The sequence below is a fragment of the Thamnophis elegans genome, chromosome 4 (assembly GCF_009769535.1).
Source record: "Thamnophis elegans isolate rThaEle1 chromosome 4, rThaEle1.pri, whole genome shotgun sequence".
NCBI lineage: Eukaryota > Metazoa > Chordata > Lepidosauria > Squamata > Colubridae > Thamnophis > Thamnophis elegans.
In genome coordinates this window covers 14,989,713-15,014,049 of record NC_045544.1, presented here as the reverse complement: position 1 = coordinate 15,014,049, position 24,337 = coordinate 14,989,713, and the positions used below count along the sequence as shown (strand labels likewise).

Sequence of the window (24,337 nt, the reverse complement as noted above, 5' to 3'; positions counted from 1 at the left end):
TTCATTAAACATGAAACTCAGCCAACTAAACATTCAAAAATGCATTACAAATACCATTAACTGGTGCTAATGGTTGATGCAGTTTGCTGCCAGCATCCTGGGTATCAACCAAATATCTTCTTAAAAATAAGATGTTCCAAGTAGCACAGTTTTTTTGCAGTTCCGCTGGTGTTATTGCAGGAAGCTGCAATTTGTTGATGTATCTTATAAAATTCTTGGACATGGTACCAAGTGCCCCGATGACAATGAATATCACTGTTACATGCTTCATCCATAGCCGTGTAGTTTCGATGGTCAGGTCGCAATATTTCATTATTTTTTTCTAGTTCTTTTTCTTCGACTCTGGCATCCTTAGGAACAGCAAATTCGCATAGTCAGCCAGATGTTCAGTCTGGGTTTGGCATTTTTGTCTACCTATCGAGTCCTTATCAAGGACCTGGGATAGGCAAATCTGGATGTTGGATGGTGTGTTACAGATATCATCTCAGGATGGAAGTAGTTCCAAATAAAGCCGCCTTTGCATTTGTCAATGCCAATGGTGTTCAAGTGATGCTCCAGTTGTTGTTGTTGTTGTTGTTGTTACTGTTACTGTTATTATAGAATCTGTTCTAGCTGAGAGAACACGGTCAGACAAACAGAGGCGAGTCAGGACTTCAAGTCAGCTAACAGCAAGCTTGGGGTTGAGTTCCCCCCCTACTCGAATTTGCTGTGTCTGTTGTGCTTTTAAGTTGTTCGTATTGTCTGATTGTTTTTGTGTTACTTTTTGTAATTTCCCCTCCCTTGGCTTTTGTTCAGCCGCCCTGAGTCCCTTCAGGGAATAGGGCGGCCTACAAATTGAATAAACTCCAAACTCCAAACAGTTTATTTCTAACAGGTTGCTTAACGCGGCACTTCACAATTCACGCGTATTAGCTAACTGGCAACGGCTGAGCCCTGTTTGACAGCTCTTTATATACCCCAGCTGTCAAACAGGTAACCAATCAGTAACAAGGACATGCCCCCCCCTAGCCAAACGGACCAGAGAGGAAACTGTAGTACACAACAGAATCAATACTAATCTAATGAATACTGTTTGTAAATATTTTGATTACTATCTCCTAAAACTATTTGTACCCAGACAACACACTGTTTAATTGAAAACGGAATTTTTATATGTTATAAAATAAAAAGCTTGACGGGGGGAAAAATAGAAGCATTTTTTTTCTCCTGACTTTCCAAGTGAACAGTTCCTTGGCAATTAATTTGATGGCCCGGGGCAGCTCAGATATGTTTATGTAAAGGTCTTCTCTAGCCTGAGAACTGCTGATTGCTGCCTTGCCTAACTCAGCTCTTATGTAATTTTTCCAACACAGAATTATTTGCGCTAATTAAGCAAACCCTGATGTTTAATTGGAAATCTTGGCAAGTGCTCCAAGAAAAAATTGATATTTTCTCTGCATTCTGCTGTCACTTTTGAAGTTATAATTATTTAAAAAGACTCATTCGGTTCTCATTGATATATTGTTATTGACTCCATCATATATATTCAATGAGGAAATAGCAATATGGTATTTAATGATCAGTGTGGATCAGAAGACTTAAACTTCCTCCTGAATCAAGAAGTTTACCAAAGCAACTTGGACCAATTGCTTAGTTATATTATCTACGGTTGCCATTAAAAGGGGTAGGTGAAATAGGGAAAAATATTAATGTGCACACAGAATTCAGTTATACTGGAAACCCTTATGAATCAGCCAATTTCCTGAGGAGGTGGAAATATTCTGCACCTGAAGTTTTAATAGCGGACTGTAGCTGACTTTCATTTACTTTACATGAAGAAAAAGAAAATTTCCATCTAATCATTTCGTAGTAATCATGGATGAATAGGAAATCATTTCACAGTATTGGCTCTGTGGAGATTTTCACAACCTTGGAATGTGCTGGGAAAGAGGGTAGATCAAGGGAAGTCGCATCATGGCTGTGGCATGCTTTCCCACTGTTCTTGCGAAAAAATGAATTATCAGCCTGATTGATATCCTGGCTGACAGATAATAATTAATAACTGTGCCTCAGTCCTTACAGGAATAGCTATTTGGTCTCTCCTGACCCCCCTCCCCTCACATTTCCTCACAAGGGTGTGCATGCATTTAAAAAAAAAACACTTGCGGAGTTGATGCTGTGCAATTCACTAAAAAGGCACTAATGAAACATTCCAGCATCAGACTATTAAAATGTCCCTGTGTAGAATGGTAGAAAGCAAACATTTTCATTTAGCTCTAGAAAAAGAGAAGTGAGGTACAGTTAAATTACATGTGGCACAGTATTTTAATTACAGGAACTCTTCGTGAGTGTTCAGAACATACTGTCAGGATTTACTTTGGTTGACGTAGTGCCATGTCGGCGAATTCCAAAAGTTGCCTTCACCAAACAGTATAACAAATTGTGATGTCTCATGTCAGACAAATGATCAAGACAGACAGACAGACAAGCAGATCGTGTGTGTGTGTGTGTGCGCGCGCGTGTATGTATATATGTGTATTTGTGTGTGTGTATATCATATCTATATCTATACCTCTGTCTGACTGTCCGTCTGTCCGTCCGTCAGTATAATGAATGTAGCCTCAGAAAGTTGCTATATGCAAGAGTTTCTAACTTTGTGAATTTTTGATTGTTAAACTTTGTAGATGTTTGATTGTTAAACTTTGTAGATGTTGTACTTGAGAGACCACCTGCTGCCAATTACCTCCACTAGACCAATTAGATCCCACAGACTAGGCCTCCTCCGAATTCCATCCGCCGGCCAGTGTCAACTGGCGACTACCCGGAGGAGAGCCTTCTCTGTGGCTGCTCCGACCCTCTGGAACGAACTCCCCGTGGAGATTCGAACCCTCACCACCCTCCAGGCCTTCCGCAAAGCCCTTAAAACCTGGCTGTTCCGACAGGCCTGGGGCTAAAGAACTGTTGCCCCCGTCTCGAATTGGTATGACTGTTGTGTATTTTAAATTATGCATTGTTTTGTGTCGTTTTAATTTTTTTTTTGTATCCCCCTTCCCTGGTTGACTTGTGAGCCGCCCTGAGTCCCCTTCGGGGGAAAAGGGCAGCATATAAATAAAATCAACATTCAACAGTCAACAACATGTTGCTGATGAGCCCTAGCCTCAATGTAATTCTGAAATGGGATAAGCAATGTTTGTCCTCATACACCCTCTTTGGTCAAACTGGTTTTCTGGTTGACGTAACAACTATGCTATGAGATCCTCCAAGTCTCTCCAGGAACATTTATACTCTGTTGCCCTTGGGACTCATAGTATTCAGTGCTACTATTCAGGTGCTTAGTCCTGATGCCCAAATTTGTCAAGTTCCTGAATCGTTGCCACAATGCACAAAATAAAAATATTAGCTAAGCTTCCAATATACATTACACAGGGATAGACTTAACAAAAAGCTCTGCTTTATAGGTTCACTGAATAAGAGCATGAAAAGCCAGAGACTAAGTTGTGGTCCACCAGCAGCCAGCAGAGCTGGCAGTAGATTTTTGACACTGAGGAGGTTGGGGAGGAACATGACCCAGTCCTGGAGTCTGGGGAAGGCTCTGATGAGGGCCCTGTGTCGGAGGCAGAGAGGGGGCCAGAGCCATATACCAGTTATCAGCTGCCTTCAGAGTCAGACATCAGTGAGGCCGACAAACAGTTGGAGCCTGTTCCCAGTGTGCGCATGCGCAGAGTTGCCATACGAAGGGAACATCTAAAAAACAGAGGTCGACGCGGGAGTAAGGCCACAGATGGACAATAAATGGCCACTCCCAGACGAAATAAAAGAGAGCGAAAGGGGAGTTTGCTGGAGACAATTAGTTTGCTTAATTGGTTCGTGACTCTCCTATACTCCTTGCCAAGTTTTGCAGATATTGGCCTGGCAGCTCTCCAAGCCCAGATAAGGTCTGTGACTGTAAATCCTCCCTTAAAAGACTTTGCTGGATGCAGATGAGCAGAATTCACAGTAAATTAATAAAAGGGGTTTTTGTCAGGACAAAGCGTTTGCTTCATGCTCTTGGGAAGCCTCGGTCAGAACAGCCTGAGAAAAAATTCATTACATCAACTTTGGCCAACTCACTTCCCTCTACATCCTTCTTGTTTGTTTTGTGTGGGTTTTACCAACAATGTCTCTGATGGTTTGTGATGAATGTGTTCTTCACATGACCTTGCCCGGTGTATTAATCACGCATCCATTGCATTCCATACATAGTGAAAAGGGGGGTTCAGATTTCTTTGTCTCTTCTGCTGTTACACCATCTCATTTTTTATGTTAATAAAGAATGTGGGGAATCGAAGTAAGATGGCATGGAAGTAAAAAAGAAAGACACGTTCTTTGAAATCGCCTATATGGATGAAACGTTATTGTCCAAGATGGATCTGGATTTTCTAGTTAAGAAAAGGAAATTAAAAATTCTATCACAAATTCTGTTGAGAGGCACTCGGGAGTTCCCTCCTCTAGGAAAACCCAGCAATGTGAATAGTGTTATCAGCATCCACTAACATTCATCTTTCCTCAATTAAAAAAAATAAAATTGAAAGTTGTATGGAAACTCTGAGAGTTACACTTTAAAAAGCTTATATGATAAATATTTGTGTTTGAAAGACCTGCAGCAAACACATGCATACCTTAAGAATGAAAACAAGATAATTTGAACTTTTTAAAAAAGGTTTTGCCCTTGTTACATTAGATATGAGATATAAAATCCTAAATTTTGCTTTGGTGTCATTAAAAATAATGCGTAGAAAGAATCACCAGACTTGAACAATGTCTTCAATCAATCAGAATAGAGATGGAAGGGACCTTGGAGGTCTTCTAGTCCAACTCCCTGCTCAACCAGGAGACTCTATACCAGGGGTGTCAAACTCCTGTTGTCACAGCGGTGTCACATGACATACTGGGACTCCCCACCTTTCGCTAAACCAGGGATGGGTGTGGCCAGCACGTGACACATCCGGCCTCCAGGCTGGGAGTTTGACAGCCCTGCCCTACACCATTTCAGACAGGTGACTGTCCAGTCTCTTCTTAAAAACCTCCAATGATGAAGCCCCTACAACTTCTGGAGGAAAGCTGTTCCACTGGTTAATTGTTCTCACTGTTAGGAAGTTTCTCCTTAATTCCCGATTGCGTCTCTCCTTGATTAGTTTCCATACATTGTTTCTTGTCCTGCCCTCTGGTGCTTTGGAAAATAAGTTGACCACCCTCTTCTTTGTGATAGCACCTGAAATACTGGAATACTGCTATCATGTCACATCTTACTCATGCCCTACTTATATTGCAGCAATGAAGAGAAGAGACTTTTTAGCAGTTCACAGATGCCTAATTAGAAACTCTGCTGTATTTGCAAATGATATTCTGGCGTACAATGGATTAAGTTCTTAGTTATCTCACGATCTTTGGAGTTCTACTGGATCTCTAGGTAGTTATATCAGATTATCAAGAACTTGCAACCTTACATCAGATTGTAATGGCAAGAAAATGATGCAAATAAACAAACTTGTCTGTCAGTGCCGATAGATGCTTGCCAGAGTTTTCTGTTAAAACATCTCGTCTGTTGTAAGTCAAATACACACTTTATTTAGGTGTTTTCAGGGAGGGAAATTAGAAATTGACTTTTCCATTTAAGCTTTTTCTGAATTGTTCAGGCCTTTGTTTGGATAGCTTGCCTGAAAGCTCAAAAATTTCCTAGCTATGATGAATGAATCTTGGCATCTACAACCAGTATTAAATAAAGCTGCAGCAAACATGACGTTTCTAGAATAACCAAAGTTCATTCTGGAAGGTTGCACCCCATTATGTTCTCGTGCATGTTTTAAAAATAAATATTTTCCCCAAATGAAAGAGGAACTTATGCTTGAATAAAAAAATAAAGAAAATGATTTATTATACAAGAAATGTTTGCTACTTGTAAATAATAATTTTCACACGAATAATTTTCACACAAAGTATATATGAATATGATAGACATTTTACACAATGAAACTAATTATTCAACTTGATAAGAATGACAATAGAGGAATTTAATTGTTGCACATTCATTTGTATTTTGCGAAAATAAATGCATTATATTTTATATTTTGAATAGAATCAAATAATAGAATAGAATTCTTTATTGGCCAAGTGTGATTGGACACACAAGGAATTTGTCTTTGGTGCATATGCTCTCCATGTACATAAAAAGAGAAGATACATTCATCAAGAATCCTAAGATACAACATTTAATGATCGTCATAGGGTACAAATAAGCGATCAAGCCACAATCAAATCAATATAAATCATAAGGATACAAGCAACAAAGTTACAGTCCTGCAGTCATAACTGGGAGGAGATGGGTGATAGGAACAGTGAGAAGACTAATAGTAATGCAGCCTTAGTGAATAGTTTGACGGTGTTGAGGGAATTATTTCTTTAGCAGAGTGATGGCATTCGGGGGAAAAAACCTGTTCTTGTGTCTAGTTGTCTTGGTGTGCAATGCTCTATAGCATTGTTTTGTGGGTAGGATTTGAAACAATTTATGTCCAGCATGTGAGGTGTCTGTAAATATTTTCACGGCCCTCTTTTTGATTCGTGCACTGTACAGGTCCTCAATGGAAGGCAGGTTGGCAGTAATTGTTTTTATTTCTGCAGTTCTGATTATCAGATTATCTGATTGTCATATAATGTACTTGGTACATTAATCTTAGGCTGATTTCCAGTCTCTGTTCTTGTCATTCTCCTTATGTCACAAAGCATCTAGTTTTCCATGAGGCAATAAAAAAACGACTGAGCTTTTCAAATGCTGTTGACCTGCAATGAATGCTATTACAGTAAGTGTAATATAGGAAGCAAGAAACAAGATTATAAGCAGTTTAGATCTTAAAATTGCACAACTGATATGAGAACTAACTAATATGAGAGCCGAGGTGGCGCAGTGGTTAAATGCAGCACTGCAGGCTACTTCAGCTGACTGCAGTTCTGCAGTTCGGCTATTCAAATCTCACCGGCTCAGGGTTGACTCAGCCTTCCATCCTCCCGAGGTGGGTAAAATGAGGACCCGGATTGTTGTTGGGGGCAATATGCTGACTCTGTAAACCGCTTAGAGAGGGCTGAAAGCCCTATGAAGCGGTATAAAAGTCTAACTGCTATTGCTATTGCTAACTGAAAATGTTACTGTGCAATCTCAATCTACGCATAAAAGGAAATCCCACTAAGTCCTGCAGGGCTTCCCCCGCAAAAAAAATTAGTGGAAAGAAATCTCTGTGTCTGTGTTTATTCAAAAATAAAAAAAATCTTTATATAAAAAAAGAGCTGTCCAAGGATCAATCACATAGAATTCTGAGTATTTAAAAAATAATTTCCATCTCGGGACATTTCTGTTTGTTTGATAATTATATTTGATATATAGCTGGGAGTATCAAGTGACTTTGACTTATACATTTTATTAAAATAGTAATAAGAGCTTCAGATCAAAATCAGATGATGAGAACGTTGTCAGCAGAAGACTAATCGCGAATCGAGTGAGAGGATTACATGACTTGGGACCAGTGGTGGGTTTCAAAAATTGTTCGAACCTACTCTGTGGGTGTGGCCTCCTTTGTGGGAGTGGCTTGCTGCCCATGTGATCGGATGGGAGTGGCTTGCCGCCCATGTGACCGGATATGAAGATGCCGACAACACTTGTCAGAACCACCTTAAATTACCTCACACACAGCACTGGCATGCATAAGAATATGATGTAAACTTGTTTTTTAAAAGGCATCTTTGGTTTGCGTTAAAACAACTTCAACACACGCAATGTTCTGATTGCACCACAAACGCAGTAGTCATCCTTACCTTTCACAGAGGCACTGAGTTTTATAAATAGGAGCATGATAGTGTAGAATAATCATATCCAAGGACCAGTGGTGGGTTTCAAAAAAATTTGGAACCTCTTCTGTAGGTGTGGCCTGCTTTCCGGGTCCACTGGTGGAACCTCTTCTAACCGGTTCAGTAGATTTGACGAACCGGTTCTACCAAATAGGTGCGAATTGGTAGGAACCCACCTCTGCTTGGGACTGTCCTTCACAACTGTGTTAATAATGTCCTTCAGATGGTAAAAGGTGGCTGTCAGGATTCCAACAAATCCTAACAGCCACACCCAACGAAAGAAGACTCCGTGGCTTGAGTTTCCTCAAAGTCCCATTTTATTAGAAATGTCAATTGGCACACCTTGGGAAACCCAAATCTGAAAGTTTCCAGGTTTTCCCCACCCAAGTCCCTGCCCACCACCCACATGTCCATTACACAATCCAATCAGGCACTATCCGAAACTGGAGATGCCTCCCAGTTACATCATCACAGCTGCAGGGCAAGGTGTCCTTGATTCTCTGAGAAAAGAATGTTATTTTGACTACATATCACCCATACACTATATAATCTCCCCTCCCATTTCCCCACTGCAGCAAATGTGGCAGGCCTGAAGGCCCAGTGTAAAAGATGGCTTCTAGGCCTGACGGTGGCATCTCATTCTGCTTGATCCTATTCTATTCTGCTTGAGGAATGAGGGTAGAGCAGTGGTTCTCAACCTTTTCTTCCCCGCCGACCCTCTTTAAATACCTTTGGTGGCCAAGATTTAAATCATAACTATTCTTCAAGCCTTTTCGGACCTCCTGTGACAAAATCTTGGCCCTCCCAGGAGTCTGGGTACCACAGATTGAGAACCGTGGAGGGTGGATTTTGATCCTGTCCTTTTAAATGTTTTAACGTAGTTAAACGGTTTAGGAAAAATAATTGGTAAATCTCCCTGGTTTTATTTGCTGGTGGGGAAAACTATCAGCAATTGTTTTTGTTCTTACTATGTGTAGGTATGTGTCAGTGGTGGGTTTCAAAAAAAATTTCGAACCTACTATGTGAGTGTGGCCTTCGTTGTGGGAGTGGCTTGCCGGCCATGTGAGCTGGTGGGAGTGGCTTGCCGGCCATGTGTTCTCTCTCCCTCTCTCTCTCTCTCTCTCTCTCCCTCTCTCTCTCCTTTTATGTCTCTGTCCCTTTTTCCTTTTTTTCTTTCATCTCTCTCACTTTTTCTTTCTTTTTTCTTTTTTTCTTTATTTCTTTCTTCCTTTCTTTCTCTTTCTCTTTCTCTCTCTATGTGAGTCTGTCTGTCTGTCTGTCTGTGTCTGTGTGTGTCAGTGGTGGGTTTAAAAATTTTTTGGAACCTCTTCTGTAGGTGTGGCCTGCTTTCTGGTAGAACCTCTTCTAACCAGTTCGGTAGATTTGACCAACCGGTTCTACCGAACTGGTGCGAACTGGTAGGAACCCACCTCTGGTATGTGTATGTGGGTATCTGGGAGAAATGAGATTAGGCATGGAAGTGCTCCGTGTCTCGGGTCTCTCAAGCCACTTTTAAAACATAGAATTGGTGTGTTGTTTAAAGAGCACTAAAATTTTGTCTAAGAATAGCTTGGATGACAGGTTTGAAGAGTGGAGTAAAATGCAGGATGAAGCAGGAGGCACCTCATCCAATCCACCACGACAGCTACTACTCTTAAGCCAGGTTCCCAAAATAGCCTGGTGAGAAGTCACAGTCCCGAAGGAAGGGTTGTAAAGAGCTTGGGGGAGGGGCATTCTTTCCCACATCATCTGGGCTAAGAGGTGTGGGTGAGAAGGTTGGGGTGAAGCAGGAGTGAGTGATTGAGAATAAGGAATGAAGAGGAATGGCTGCAAGGCAATGGAAGTAGGGAAAATAGCACCGCCACCCCCCAAAGTAATAGGTAATATGGCTTACAAGCAGACCCTTGTTGTTCAAAGCAGCAGAAAAACCTAAAGAGACGTGGAGGTTACAGGCCCAGCAATACATAGCTTGTAGAACCCAGACATCTTCCCTGGACAGAATTAATGTTTTGTGGCACACTGTCATAAAAGATCTGCCCTACATACAGGGAGGAATTAGATTTGCAGGAGGACAAATGGATTTCATGCAGAGAAAGTCCTGGGTTTAGTCCAGTGATGGGGTTCAAAATATTTTACTACTGGTTCTGTGGGTGCAGCTTAGTGGCATGGCATGACTTGGGTGTGTGTGGCTCGGTGGGCGTGGCAGGGGAAGGATACTGTAAAATCTCCATTCCCACCCCACTCCAGGGGAAGGTTACTGCAAAATCCCCATTTCCTCCTGATCAGCTGGGACTTGGGAGGCAGAGAATAGATGGGAGCGGGGCCAGTCAGAAGCGGTATTTACCGGTTCTCCGAACTACTCAAAATTTCCACTACTGGTCTTCAGAACTGGTCAGAACCTGCTGACTACCACCTCTGGTTTAGTCTTGACATCTCCAGTGAAAAGGATCAGATAGCTGTGAAGTATTTTCTAGATAATTGGAATAAAAAAATGCTGGATTATAGAGACCAATAGACTGACTTAATTTAAATGAGTTACAGTATAATGAAAGGGAACTGGGAAATGATCCAAGAATCCCACTGGATTAGAAGAAATCCACTCATGTTTACTTATTTTGCCATCCCATCCTTGGGAGTAGATCCTAGAATACTTATACATTCAGAACTTGAGTTGCCAGAAGGAGTTGGAAATCTCTTTCTTTTGTCTATCTTCATACAATATCCCGAATCCCGTACATATTTTTTGGGAGAAATCGGGATATTGTTGTGTTTTGTGTCACTGATATTCTTGGTTTATTTTAGCATTCATAGTGAATGCAGACAGTAGGTTACTCTAGTAAACAATGATTAAATGGAGAATAAGTAAATATACCTACAATATATATCCATGATGGGAAACCTATGGCACGTGTGCCACAGATAGCACACAGAGTCCTCTCTGTGGGCACGTGAATCGTCACCCCAGCTCAGCTCCACCACACATCCAAACTCGCCTCCTGCTGGCCAGCTGGTTTTCGGGTCTCTGCCTTGCATGCGCAGTGGAGGCGCACATGTGGAAGATGTGCATGCATGTACAGGGGAGGGGGCAGAGATATAGAGCCGAGGTGGTGCAGTGGTTAAATGCAGCACTGCAGGCTACTTCAGCTGACTTCAGTTCAGCAGTTCGGCTGTTCAAATCTCACCGGCTCAGGGTTGACTCAGCCTTCCCTCCTTCTGAGGTGGGTAAAATGAGGACCTGGATTGTTGTTGGGAGCAACATACTGACTCTGTAAACTGCTTAGAGTGGGCTGAAAGCCCTATGAAGCGGTATATAAGTCTAACTGCTATTGCTATTGCTATGCTGGGAGCTTGGGCATGCATGTGCCGGGGGGGTGTAGCACAGGGGGGGGGCTGCGTTAGAGGACTGCATGAACCTGTAGACAAGAGATTGTAGGCAATAGATGGTGCATCATTGATTTAGAGAGCTGTTGTCCATTTCCTGGAAACCCCATCTCAAAAATATGAGGGAATTAGAGGTTCCCATAATCCCTTTGATTACAACTATGAAGAATCAATATCAAGGTTCCTTTAATGTAATTCTAAAACCAGAGAAAATCTCTAATTTACTCACAATATATAGCAAATCCTGTCACCGACATTACATCACCAGCCACTGCCCTCAGTCTCTCAAAAATGTCACATGTGGTTCCCAGCCACCGGAAATTTTCCCAGTCAAGATTTATCAAGTCCAACATTGTTTTTCCTATGCTCAACTCAGGAACAATCCAACAACAACAAAAAAAGAATATGTCCTTATGGTTATTGTACAATAAAACATATTCAGGAAGAAAAATTAACCTAAAGTTCGTACATAAAATCACGACCAGAATCCTAAATAGCCTTTTCCTGATTTTATCAAACTGGTCAAAAAAGTGCAAAGACTGTGTGGTCAAAAAGTGTAAAGAAGAAACTTTCAATTCATAATCCCTCTAATTCCCCTAAATTAGTAGCTGCTGCTACTACAACTTGTACCTGGAGTTTTGTCATTTACACATTTACACTATCAGCTGGCTCTTGGTACTGAATGGAGTCTTGTAATTTTAATAGCAATTTCAAAACTTTAGTCTGGGTTGTTCAAGAAATGTCACTTAAGACAATGGTACCATTCAAACTAAACATCAGGAAGATCCATAATCCATAAAATCCTTGAAGTGTACATGTCAGTATATTATCTCTCTCACGCTCCCTCCCTCTGTCTCTCTCTCCCTCCCTCCATCCCTCCCTCCATCCCTCTCTTTCTCTCTCTCTCTCTCTCTGACACACACACACACACACACACACACACACACACACACACACACACACACACACAATTTCCTCTTTGCTTTCCTCCCTTATTAAGCCATACTAACAATAGAGTGGATAGAAGGAGAAAAAGATCCCAACCACAGATTTAATTGGGGTACTAGAAATATAGGAAAGAACAGACATCTCACCCTTCATGGCATCACTCTAAAATCTGCCTCCTCGTTCATAACTGCACAGGGAAGCAAAAGTATTGTTTGGGATGGAAATGGGCTATGAATGATAGGCAAATCCTTCAGAGTCAGCATAGCTGGCTCAGGAATTCTGGGAGTTGAAGTCCATAATTCATAAAGGGCCCATTGTTCCCCACCCCTGGTCTATACATTAAGCTGTCCCCAGGTAACTCTGAAGGAATGCTGGGTTAGCCAGATTGCAAATCCCAGGAACTATGACCTCAGGTAGCCTGGCTCACACCCATGGCCCTTCCTACCAGCACAATAAGCAAGCAAGAGATCACAACTCCCCTAACTGGTGATTAGTAAAGAACATTCCCATCTAGACAGATTATTATTCCTTCTTTTCCTGTCACATTTGCCAGCTGGTAATGCATTACAGACGCAGAAGGCTCCCTTCCAGACCATTTCCTTCTTGTCTAGCCCCACATTCCTATGTGACATTTCACCTCTGCTGGATCCAGGCCTAATCGGCCAGCAGCATCAGAGCTAAATGTCAGTCCAGTACTCATGGATTAGCCTGGCTATCTTTTGGGGGGGGGGGGGGGAGAGAAATAAAATGAAAATGCACTGTCAGGAAAAAAAAGGGAGGGGAGCCGAGGTGGCGCAGTGGTTAAATGCAGCACTGCAGGCTACTGCTAGATCAGCAGTTCAGCGGTTCAAATCTCACCGGCTCAGGGTTGACTCAGCCTTCCATCCTTCCGAGGTGGGTAAAATGAGGACCCGGATTGTTAGGGGCAATATGCTGACTCTCTGTAAACCGCTTAGAGAGGGCTGAAAGCTCTATGAAGCGGTATATAAGTCTACTGCTATTGCTATTTCTTTCTGAAAAGAAGTTATCTATATTTGCTATACAGCTATGAAAGAAAGCCAGTAAGAGCCGCAGCAAAATAAAGAATTATAGTTCATGTCATTATTTCCTTTAATTTTAAGATGATTTTTATACCTTTATTTTCCAGTTAAAACCCTCTAATATCAAAATATAAACAGTCCTTCAGAACATTATGTAAATAACCAGAGTGCACCAAAACATACATTTAGGAGGCCTATGTGAAAATAAACAAAATTAAACCAAAGAAAATCATAAAGCAATCTGTGGTTTTTTTCCGCTACTTTTGACTCCATCACTCAAAAAAGGTTGTTTTTAATTTTAATATATTTTTTGCACCGTGACGTATTAGACTCCTTGATTATTCATTTTGAATAGAAAGGCAGAATTAAAATAAAAATTTAAAACAGTGCCCCTCCAAAAAAAAAAACAGTGAGAAATAAAAATGTTAAAAAGATCAGTTGTTCAACAGGCCATCACTGATATATAAGCCTACTTGAACCACTTTCCCAGTGGTTAGGGTGATGCTCCATAGGTATTATTCAGACAAAATTGAAGAGATATAAAATCTATCCTTATTACATTTACTTTGGCACAATGATAGTTGGATGACTGTGGAAGCTGCTGTAAACCACTAGTATGGGTGACAGGACTCACCAAAATCCCAATGGAGACATTTTACCTTAGACCAGTGGTGGGATTCAGCCAGTTCGTACCTATTTGGGAGAACCGGTTGGTAACTTTCTAAGTAGTCCAGAGAACCGATTGTTGGAAGAAATCTCCTTTTGTTTTTTCCCACTTTACAGGGCTAATCCTGTAAGGAAGGCAGGAAGGAAACATTCTAGTGTTGTTTCTAGCCTAATCCTTATTTCCCTGCTTAGAAAAACTACCTCTCCGGTTAACCCTTATTACATTGTAACTGCTAAGGCGAAGCGTCCATCGACCTGAGTGATCTTGAGTTGGCCACGCCCACCCAGTCATATGACTACTGAGCCCCGCCTACCCAGATGGTCATTAGGGCAGAGAACCGGTTGTTAAATTATTTGAATCCCACCACTGCCTTAGACCAGGAGTGTCAAACTTGTGGGGTCACATTGTCGGCATGTGATGTTTCATGAATTTTCCCCCCTTTGCTAATGGGGAATGGGCGTGGCTAGCACATGACGTATTCAGCCCAGGGGCCGCAAGTTTGATACCCCTGCCTTAGACTATGCAAAGTCTTGAGGCTATACTCCAACAATTACCTCCCTGACTCATATGTCCTGGAAACCCAAACTGAAAGTATCATAAATTGTCTCCACATCTTTCCAAAGATGAAATATTAAGTTTTATAATCATGTACCCCCTAAAGCAGTGATGGCTAACCTTTTTATCACCGCGGGCCAAAAGCGTGCGTACACACCCATAACGCAATGCACGTGACACCCCCTATATGCCCCACCCTCCCGCACATGCACACATGACCCCCCTGTATGCATCCCTCCCGCATATATGCACACACACACCATGTTCATGTGACCCCCTCACTCCCCCCACCCCCACACATACACGTGTGACCCTTTGAATGCGCCCCACCCCTGTGCATGCGTGACAGAGACCCCAAAACCAGCTGGTCGGCAGGAGGTGCGTGTGTACATGCACGGTGGAGCTGAGTTGGGGCAATAGCTTGCGTGCCCCCAGAGAGGGCTCTGCACGCCACCTGTGGCATGCGTGTCATAGGTTCGCCATCATAGCCCTAAAGGTTATAGCAATAGCAATAGCAGTTAGACTTATATACCGCTTCATAGGGCTTTCAGCCCTCTCTAAGCGGTTTACAGAGTCAGCATATCGCCCCCACAGTCTGGGTCCTCATTTCACCCACCTCAGAAGGATGGAAGGCTGAGTCAACCTTGAGCCAGTGAGATTTGAATCGCTGAACTGCAGATAGCAGTCAGCTGAAGTGGCCTGCAGTACTGCACCCTAACCACTGTGCCACTTCGGCTCTTATTCTACATGATAGTTGGTATTAACAATCTTTCCTCTTGTAGGTGTTTCCCCTGCTGTGCTTGTTCTGTTCATTTAATTTTACTTTATCTCAGCTTTGTCCTCTTGTCTCACAATCAGAATTTATCTGCCTATGTGCAAGTATTCTCGCACCTAATCCTGGAATGTTTTCTCTAAAGATACGTCAGTTCCTTATAATGCCATTCACTTTTCAGTTGAATGTGTTGAGATAGTATTTTTTTTTAAAAAAATAAAACATTGAGATGGCGTACTGTCAGTTCATATTAATGTGCTGCCTTTAATATTTACGGTGTGATTATTGTTCTAGTTATGTGAAACATAAATTGATGTTATACTGGGAGGACGCATCTGTGACAGCACCCAAACCTGTCTTTTGAAGTGATTGTCACCCAGAAGGCTTTGTCCCTAAGGAGGGACTAGCACTGCCAGTGTCCCAGTTTCTAACGTAATGCCATAACCATGACACTAATAATATAACATAGCAGTAATGAAATCACTCAAAAATATGTTGCCATGCCATCCTTATCTGTTTTCAGAATGGTTTCCGGTTGATTAAACTGATGAGATATTTCATGGGATTAAAACATTTGCACTCCATCTTCTTATCAAGCTGTTTTAACAGTACAAAATTACTGGTATATGTAAAATTATTCACAAGAGCAAAACCAAACCAAATTTAAAATGTCAAATCTGGTAAACCTAAATTAATACCGCAAAGTGGCAAAATGAAAAGAAAAATAACAACACCAATACTTGTTTGGATTCACATATTGCACTATTTTATACCGTGCTTTGCTGGGCTTAGCATGTTCTGTGAAACTTATATACTATGATTACTGCTTTACAGTATTGTTAAGCAAAGAATGGCTTTGTATTGCCATCGTTAAGGTGGCCTCATAATGATGCAAAACAAGTTCACTGCTACATTTTTAAAAGCAGCAGCAACTGTGTTTGTGAAGCAGCTTCGAAAGGTGCTTTGGTCCTCCTGAAAGCAACGAAATGCTTCTGAATTTTCCTTAAAATTTAGAATCTTTCTTCCCTTACGGGAGTTTTTTTCTAAAACTCCCCTAAGTTTTAGGGAGTCCAGAAAACTTATATCATGCAGCCATGCAATGCCTTTCCTTTTTCTTTTCCCAGTGACCCATTACAGCAATTTCCATCACAGTTGCATTGCAGTAGTAAATAAGTGAAGCTAACTTATGCATCTAAATTTATATTTAGTGACATGCAGTCAGGGGAGGCAGGGGAGGCAGAGACTCACCACTGTCATCATGAAAAGAAAAAAAAATTAAAAGGAAAAAGGCTGAGGTAGTTGCTGCCAGAGTCACAGTGGATGACTCTGCTTAGTGCTTAACTGTTTAAAAAAGCCTCTAAAAAAGTGCCCTCTACAGGAGGAGGCAGGAGAGCCACGTGCCTCATCTAGTTTGACTTTATGATCATTCAAGCAGAGTTAAGCAAGGGTTAAAAGCCAAAAAATTCCTTATGTAGATGAGGCACATGGTTCTCTCGCCTCCTCCTGTAGGGGGCACTTTTTTTTAAAGGCTTTTTTAAAACAGTTAAGCAGAGTCATCCATTGGAGGCTCTGGCAGCAGCTAACCCAGCCTGATTTCAGCAGCTCTGGCCTTTTTCTTTTTACATTTTTTCATCATGGCAAACAAGAGGAGAATTGAAATCCTCTGTGAAACAGCTGGAAAAGGTATGTGGGTCTGAGGGAGGAATTCAAAATTATTGTAATTTGTAAGTAATTGTAATTTGTATTATTGTAAGTAATTTGTGTGTGTGTGTGTGTGTTTTACCTGCTTCTGCTGGCGCGCGGACTGGCACTTTATTTTTTATTTTTTAAAGCCCTGCTGCTGTGTCTGCCATAGAGCGGGACGCATCCTGCTCTATGGCGGACGCGGCGCCAGGACTTTAAAGCCCTGCCGCCCTTTAAAGCCCTGCAGCCCTTTCCAAAAGCCCCACTGAAGCCCTGCTGCCGCATCTGCCATAGACAGGGAGATGTTCTGCTCTATGGTAGACGCAGCGGCAGGGTTTTGGCGGGGCTTTTGGAAAGCCGTGCTGGGGCTTTGGCATGGCTTTCTAAAAGCCCCGCCGAAGCCCCAGCGCTGGCAGACATAGGGCGGCAGACATAGGTCGGCTTTTGTCTGCTTGCCTCACCGGCCATAAACCTCACCGCACGTCACTACTATCCCATAATATTTTCTGTCAAAAAGTTTAGGCTATTTGTAGTATGATTATTACAACAGATTCCTTCTTGGTTGTCTTGAGACTCCCGTGCAAATTGATACGGTAAGTTGTGATTTTTTCAAACTGTAGAAGGAAACTTGCCCAGCCTTACATTTAATTTTTCCCCTTTTTATTTAGATCAAAATGCGATCTCGAAATCAAGGTGGTGAGAGCTCATCCAACGAGCAGTTACCCAAGTCAAAGACTATTATGAACTCTTCAGAAAATCAAAACTTTCAGGAAGATGCAAAGAAAAAGAACAAATCTAATCCGAAAGAAGATGAACTCCTAGGTCCAGGAACTGTGAAGCAGCGCGGCAAATTCCAAGGGCCTAATGAGCGAAAAAACAAGAAATCAATAGAGCTTTCGAAAGAGGACCTCATCCGGCTCCTGAGTATAATGGAAGGAGAACTACAGGTATGTATAAAATCTAATGATTTGTTGTGAGATGTTGGTTCGTTAAATATAAAATAAAATAAAATGTTTGTGACCTAGCCAAAAAAACCCTTTGCTTATTGGGAGTCCTGGTGGCCCAATGGGTAGAATGCAGTATTGCAGATGCTAACTTTGCCCACAGCCTAAAGAAACTGTCTGTCTGTCTGCGTCTGTCAGTCAGTCTGTGTCTGCCTGTCTATCTATCATCTATCTATCCTATTGGCACAATGGTTAAAATGCAGTATCGCAGCAGAGGTGGGTTCATACCAGTTCGCACCTATTCGGTAGAACCAGTTCGTCAAATCTACCGAACTGGTTAGAAGAGGTTCCATCAGTGGACCCGGAAAGCAGGCCACACCTACAGAAAAGGTTCCAAAAATTTTTTTTTGAAACCCACCACTGGTCCTTGGATATGATTATTCTACACCATCATGCTCATATTTATAAAACTCAGTGTCTCTGTGAAAGGTAAGGATGACTACTGCGTTTGTGGTGCAATCAGAACATTGCGTGTGTTGAAGTTGTTTTAACGCAAACCAAAGATGCCTTTTAAAAAACAAGTTTACATCATATTCTTATGCATGCCAGTGCTGTGTGTGAGGTAATTTAAGGTGGTTCTGACAAGTGTCGTCGGCATCTTCATATCCGGTCACATGGGCGGCAAGCCACTCCCATCTGGTCACATGGGCGGCAAGCCACTCCCACAAAGGAGGCCACACCCACAGAGTAGGTTCGAACAATTTTTGAAACCCACCACTGGCTCAAATAACTAACCTCTATTATAGTTTAGAGTGCTAATGTGATTCCAGAATATGCTAAGACAATGGTTGCGTTCCCACAACATGGTAAACCATGGACTAGGCCTACAGGAGAATCACCGATTACTGCCGGAAAGATACTTTACTTTACTTTGAGGAGACATTTTACGTTATGATTCACTTCAGTGACATGCAACATGCACTTGCAATGTGATTTATTTCCTCAAAGCTTATAATTTGCTGCATCTAAAAAGGTAAAGTTTTCCCTCGCACATATGTGCTAGTCGTTCCTGACAATAGGGGGTAGTGCTCATCTCCGTTTCAAAGCTGAAGAGCCAGCGCTGTCCAAAGACGTCTCTGTGGTCATGTGGCCGGCATGACTAAATGCTGAAGGCGCATGAAATACTGTTACCTTCCCACCAAAGGTGGTTCCTATTTTTTCTACTTGCATTTTTACATGCTTTCGAACTGCTAGATTGGCAGAAGCTGGGACAAGTAAGGGAAGCTCATTCCGTTACGTGGCACTAGGGATTCGAACTACCAAACTGCCGACCTTTCTGATAGACAAACTCAGCGTCTTAGCCACTGAGCCACCGCCTCCCTATTTGCTGCATCTAGTAGTGGTTAGATGCTTCTGCATGCGTCTGGCACATGCTCGGAAGTGTCTTCCAGTGTTTCCAATGAATCAGAATAGTAGCTTGATCACAATTTGTCTGTAGAACAAACTGAATCGCTACTCTCTGGTTGGCTGCTTTGGAAAGAGCCTGCTTTCATCGTTAGAAAGTCTTTCTATTGTTCTATTATGTTATGGTGGAGGTTGGTTCCACTTGAATCTCACTGTGTAGATAGAGAGCAAATATTTTGCTGAAAAGAAACTTAAATTGAGTTGAAGAAGATGGAATAGAGTTCTGTTACCTCCAGTCTATCAAAACATACCCTTGTAAGATATTAGATGCAGCCCAGTGATGGGTTTCAAAAATTTTTAGAACCTCTTCTGTAGGTGTGGCCTGCTTTATGGGAGTGGCTTGCCAGCCATGTGACCAGATGGGAGTGGCTTGCCAGCCATGTGACCGGGTGGGGGGTGGCTTGCCAGCCATGTGACTGGGTGGATGTGGCCAACTTGTAAAATGTGGTGAAACTCACTTAATAATGGTCTTGCTTAGCAACCAAAATGTTGGCTCAGATTTGAAGCACGCAAGTCTAAAAGCTGTCAAGTTACAAGACCTTTGCACCCCTAACACTTTAGAAAAAAAGCCCCAGGGGTGTTCAAACTTGACAGCTTTAAGACTTGTGGACTTCAACTCCCAGAATTCCTCCTCTCGCTCTTCATCTTGATGATGTGCAGACGGGCGGCGGGAGGGAGCTGGAACCGGTTCTAAATGGCAATGTAGATTTGTGGAACCTCTTCTATAGAAGAGGTTAGAACTGGCAGGAACCCACCCCTGATGCAGCCCCTCCCTCACTGCCACTGCTTGTGAGAAAGAAAAATCTGCCCTGTGAATCTCATCTTCAACTTCTAAAACATTAACAGCATCCCCTGATCACTATAAGGAAATGAGAGCTCTGTTATTCACCATCTAAGCCTCTATGACATCATCTGCATGATATCATCTGTCTCAGAACAACATCCAATATTCACTGGTGAGAAACGGAACAATTACTACCCTACCAAGAGACTATAGACCTGCCTGGTAACTGCCTTACACATTAAGTATTCTTGCACAACTGGAAAAACTGACCAGAAAATGCAGAAAGCCTTATCCTAGCAAAATAATAGAAGGGAAACTCAATTGGCATCGATTCACACGGTCTGTTAATCTCAAAGAACAGCTGCTAGTGAGATAAAGATTCCAAAGACTCTTCTATTTTTTATGAAGTAATTTCCCGAATGAGTTTTTAATCTATATTCTCATATATTCCCTGGAATGGCCAAGTCAAGAAATGTGAAGTCTGGCCAGAAAAAGGACGATCCTAAGTGCAAAGCAAACTAGAATGAAGATTCTGGCAGAGAAGGCAATTTCAATCATTTAATATCTTTGCATGTATATGCAACTGATCACTTTTGTAATGAGGATATATGTATGTCAATTTTTCTGTTCTGTTTAATAAATGTTAAATAATGCAGTAGGATTGGAGGGGGAGAAATGCTCCTTCTTTTTTGTTGGAAGATAAGCAGCCATAATGAAGTGCGTGGACTACAATTTCAATCATCCATGAAAATGGAAATTATATTCAAAATCATCCAGAATGTGTCCAAATTGAGGAAGTTTACTATAATATTTTGAAGATACATAGTAAGAGAAAAGGTGAACAACACAGTTCCATCCTTTTTCAGTGGCTTTACTGAAAATCCAAGTAGGAAATCTTCTCAGATTGCAGACAGACAGACAGACAGACAGACAGACACACACACACACACAGAGAGAGAAAGTGTGTGTGTGTGAGAGAGAGAGAGAAAGAGAGGGGGGAAAGTAAGAGAGAGAGAGAGAAGAGAGAAGAGAGAAAGAGAGAGAGAGGGAGAGAGAGAGAAGAGAGAGAGTAAGAGAGAGAGAAGAGAGAGAGATGGAAGAGAGGAGAGAGAAGAGAGAGAGCGAGAGAGGAATAGGTGGGAGAGAGAAGAGTGGGAGAAGAAAGAGGGAGAAAGAGAGAGGAAAGAAGAGAAGGAGAGAAAGAGAGAGGCAGAGGAGAGAAGAGAGAGGAGAGAAATAAGAGAGGGAGAGAGAGAAAAGAGAGAGAGTAAGAGAGAGTAAGAGAGAGAGAGAAAGAGTGGGAGAGAGAGAGTAAGAGAGAGAGAAAGAGAGAGAGATAGTAAGAGAGATAGAGAAAGAGTCAGAGAGAAAGAGAGGGGGAAAGAGAGAGAGAGAGAAAGAGGGAGAGAGGAGAAAAGAAGGGGGAGAGAGGAGAGGTAGAGAGAGAGAGAGAAAGAGAGAAAGAGAGAGAGAGGGAGAGAGAGAAAGAGAGAGAGTAAGAGAGAGTAAGAGAGAGAGAGAAAGAGTGGGAGAGAGAGAGTAAGAGAGAGAGAAAGAGAGAGACATAGTAAGAGAGATAGAGATAGAGAAAGAGTCAGAGAAAGAAAGAGAGGGGGGAAAGAGAGAGAGAGAGAAAGAGGGAGAGAGAGAGGGAGAAAGAGAGAGAGATAAAGAGAGAGAGATTAAGAGGGAGTAAGAGAGAAAGAGAGAAGGAGAGAGAGTAAGAGAGAAAGAGAGAGTAAGAGAGAGAGAGTAAGAGAGAGAGAGAGAATGGGAGGGAGAGTAAGAGAGAGAGAGACAGAGAGAAAGACAGAGAAAAAGTGAGAGAGAGAAAGAGAGAGAGTAAGAGAGAGAGTAAGAGTGTCTGTGTGTGTGCGTGCGTGCGTGAGAGAGAGAGAGTAAGAGAGAGAGAGAAAGAGAGAGTGAGTGTGTGTGTGTGTGTGTGTGTGTGTGTGAGAGAGAGAGAGAGAGAGAGAGAGAGAGAGAGGAGTCCCTACTTCCTTGCAACTCATATTTGGAGGTTGGCGAAGGAGGAAGAAAAGCAGGATACCTTTAAAAAACACAATGCAAGAATACCTTGAATTGAATATCTTGAATATCTGCAAGATATTTTAGGACCACAATCCCCAGGATTCCCAACCAAGCATAGCTCTATAATGTATGACCTCTACAACTCTCAGAATCTCCCATGGTCTCTGGGGATTGTTTGTCATCACATATAAAGAACAACAAATTGGGGAGTAGGGGCTTTAATATGCAGTATCCAAGGGACACCCGTAAAAAAAAGTGAAGAAAAATCTTGTCTTCTTGGAATCTACAGCAGGGGTCTCCAAACTTGGCAACTTTAAGGCTTGTGGACTTCAACTCCCAAAGCAGGATGGCAAATTCTGGGAGTTGAAGCCCACAAGTCTTAAAGTTGCCAAGTACGGAGACTCCCGGTCTACAGTAATGGATGAATAAGAGAACTGGACTATTTAATTTACCTTCAGTCACCCTGGTCATTAACCATAGACTCTACAGAGAGCTAACTTTGTCCATGGGTACATTTATAATAGCCAGCTACAGCTTCCCCCAAGTCAGCTGATTTACCCACTGCGATGTGCTCATTCTTGAAGCATGCAAGACATATCACAACACATTTCGATTTGTGTACACAATCTACAATGACCTTTTGAGTTTGCTTCTTGTACTGCCAAAGATCGTGGAATGATAGGCTTTAGCAGCCCTCCTTATGGTCTGATAATAGCACAGGACAAAACTGCTTTTCAGTGTCAGGAAAATGAGAAGTGGTATCTTTCAACCCTTCAAACTTCAAACAGACTAACTTTAATTCCTTGTCATGGGAATTCAGTACTCTTGGACCAGACCACAGATAATGAATTATGTCAGCCCAGAGCTCGGGTGATGTGTTCTCTTTAGACCAAAGTGACATCATCGGTGTAATTTTCTGGCAATAAAACAGAGGCAAAGCTGTGTCGGCAGGCAGCAATGGGATCTCTTTGATCCCTTTCAAAACATGGTGTGCAAAATGCCATTTCTTTGCATCAGTACTACTACCAGTGACTAAACCTTTGCAGGGATTGGAGGTGAGTAGAGGGAAGTGCACAGACTTGGCCTTCTCTGGAGTCCATCTGCCAGCCAATGCCGGATGGCGACCCCCTGGGGGACGGCCTTCTCTGTTGCAGCTCTGGCCCTCTGGAACGACCTCCCTGTTGAGATCCAGACCCTTACTACCCTCCCGGCCTTCCGTAAAGCTACTAAGTCTTGGCTGCTCCGGCAGGCCTGGGGCTGTTGAATGTATCCAGCCCCACTTTAATTGTGAATGTTGTTGTATTTTAAATTGTTGTTTTGTCTTATTTATCCCCCTTCCCTTTTTATTGTAAGCCGTCCCGAGTCCTTCGGGAGTGGGCGGCATACAAAACCACTAAACTAAACTAAACTAAACTAAACTAAACTAAACTAAACTAAACTAAACTAAACTAAACTAAACTAAACTAAACTAAACTAAACTAAAGTGTATTCTCAGATCCATTGGAGGCACAACTAATATCCTGCAAAAAGAAGAAAAATGCAACAAATTCTTGTTTTAGATGAATGGACAGCTCAGTACAGCATCCTGTCTTTGGGACATAAAATTTTATTAGCTACTATTATGGAAGTGTTAGTCAGCAAATAGGAGATGGATTTCATTGAACTAGACATTCAAGATCCATTCCTTGTTTGAGTCCTGAATAACAGGTTTGTGGCTTTAAAAATAAATAAAATAAACCACCAATTTGTGGGAAAAGTAGCTTTAAAAGTCCTTGAAGAAATTTATAATAGCTGGAGTTAGTTCAACAATTGCTATTTTGAGAACTACAGAAGTTCCACTAGTACCACGCAGAATGATTAATTGATGTCTGCTATGAATGAAAAGGACATATATGTCCCATCCTACCCCACAGATGTGTTGGGATAACTCCCAAGATATCGAGTTAGCATGCCCGTTTATCGGAAGCTGCTATTCTGACAAGTATGCACATCTTTTAAAAGACAGCAGCAGACCAGAGCTAGGTTGATTGTCTTCCTCTCCCCTAACAGGTGTTTTAGAGGATTTGGGGTAGTGGTGGGTTTCAAAAATTGTTCGAACCTACTCTGTGGGTGCGGCCTTCTTTGTGGGAGTGGCTTGCCAGCCATGTGACTGGATGGGAGTGGCTTGCCGCCCATGTGACCGGATATGAAATTATGAATTCGTACTTAGGTCGG

The 24,337-nt window shown here is 42.1% G+C and overlaps 1 protein-coding gene across 4 annotated transcripts in view; it reads left to right on the top strand.

The window, feature by feature from the left end:
• FILIP1 (filamin A interacting protein 1) overlaps nucleotides 1-24,337 on the top strand; it is a 100,079-nt gene that overhangs the window by 28,824 nt on the left and 46,918 nt on the right. For all 4 annotated transcript variants that reach the window (XM_032215920.1, XM_032215925.1, XM_032215922.1 and 1 more), the window contains exon 2: nucleotides 17,569-17,847. In XM_032215920.1, the coding sequence (XP_032071811.1) occupies nucleotides 17,575-17,847 (273 nt within the window). In that variant the 5' untranslated portion in view covers nucleotides 17,569-17,574. The remainder of the gene's footprint in view (nucleotides 1-17,568; nucleotides 17,848-24,337) is intronic.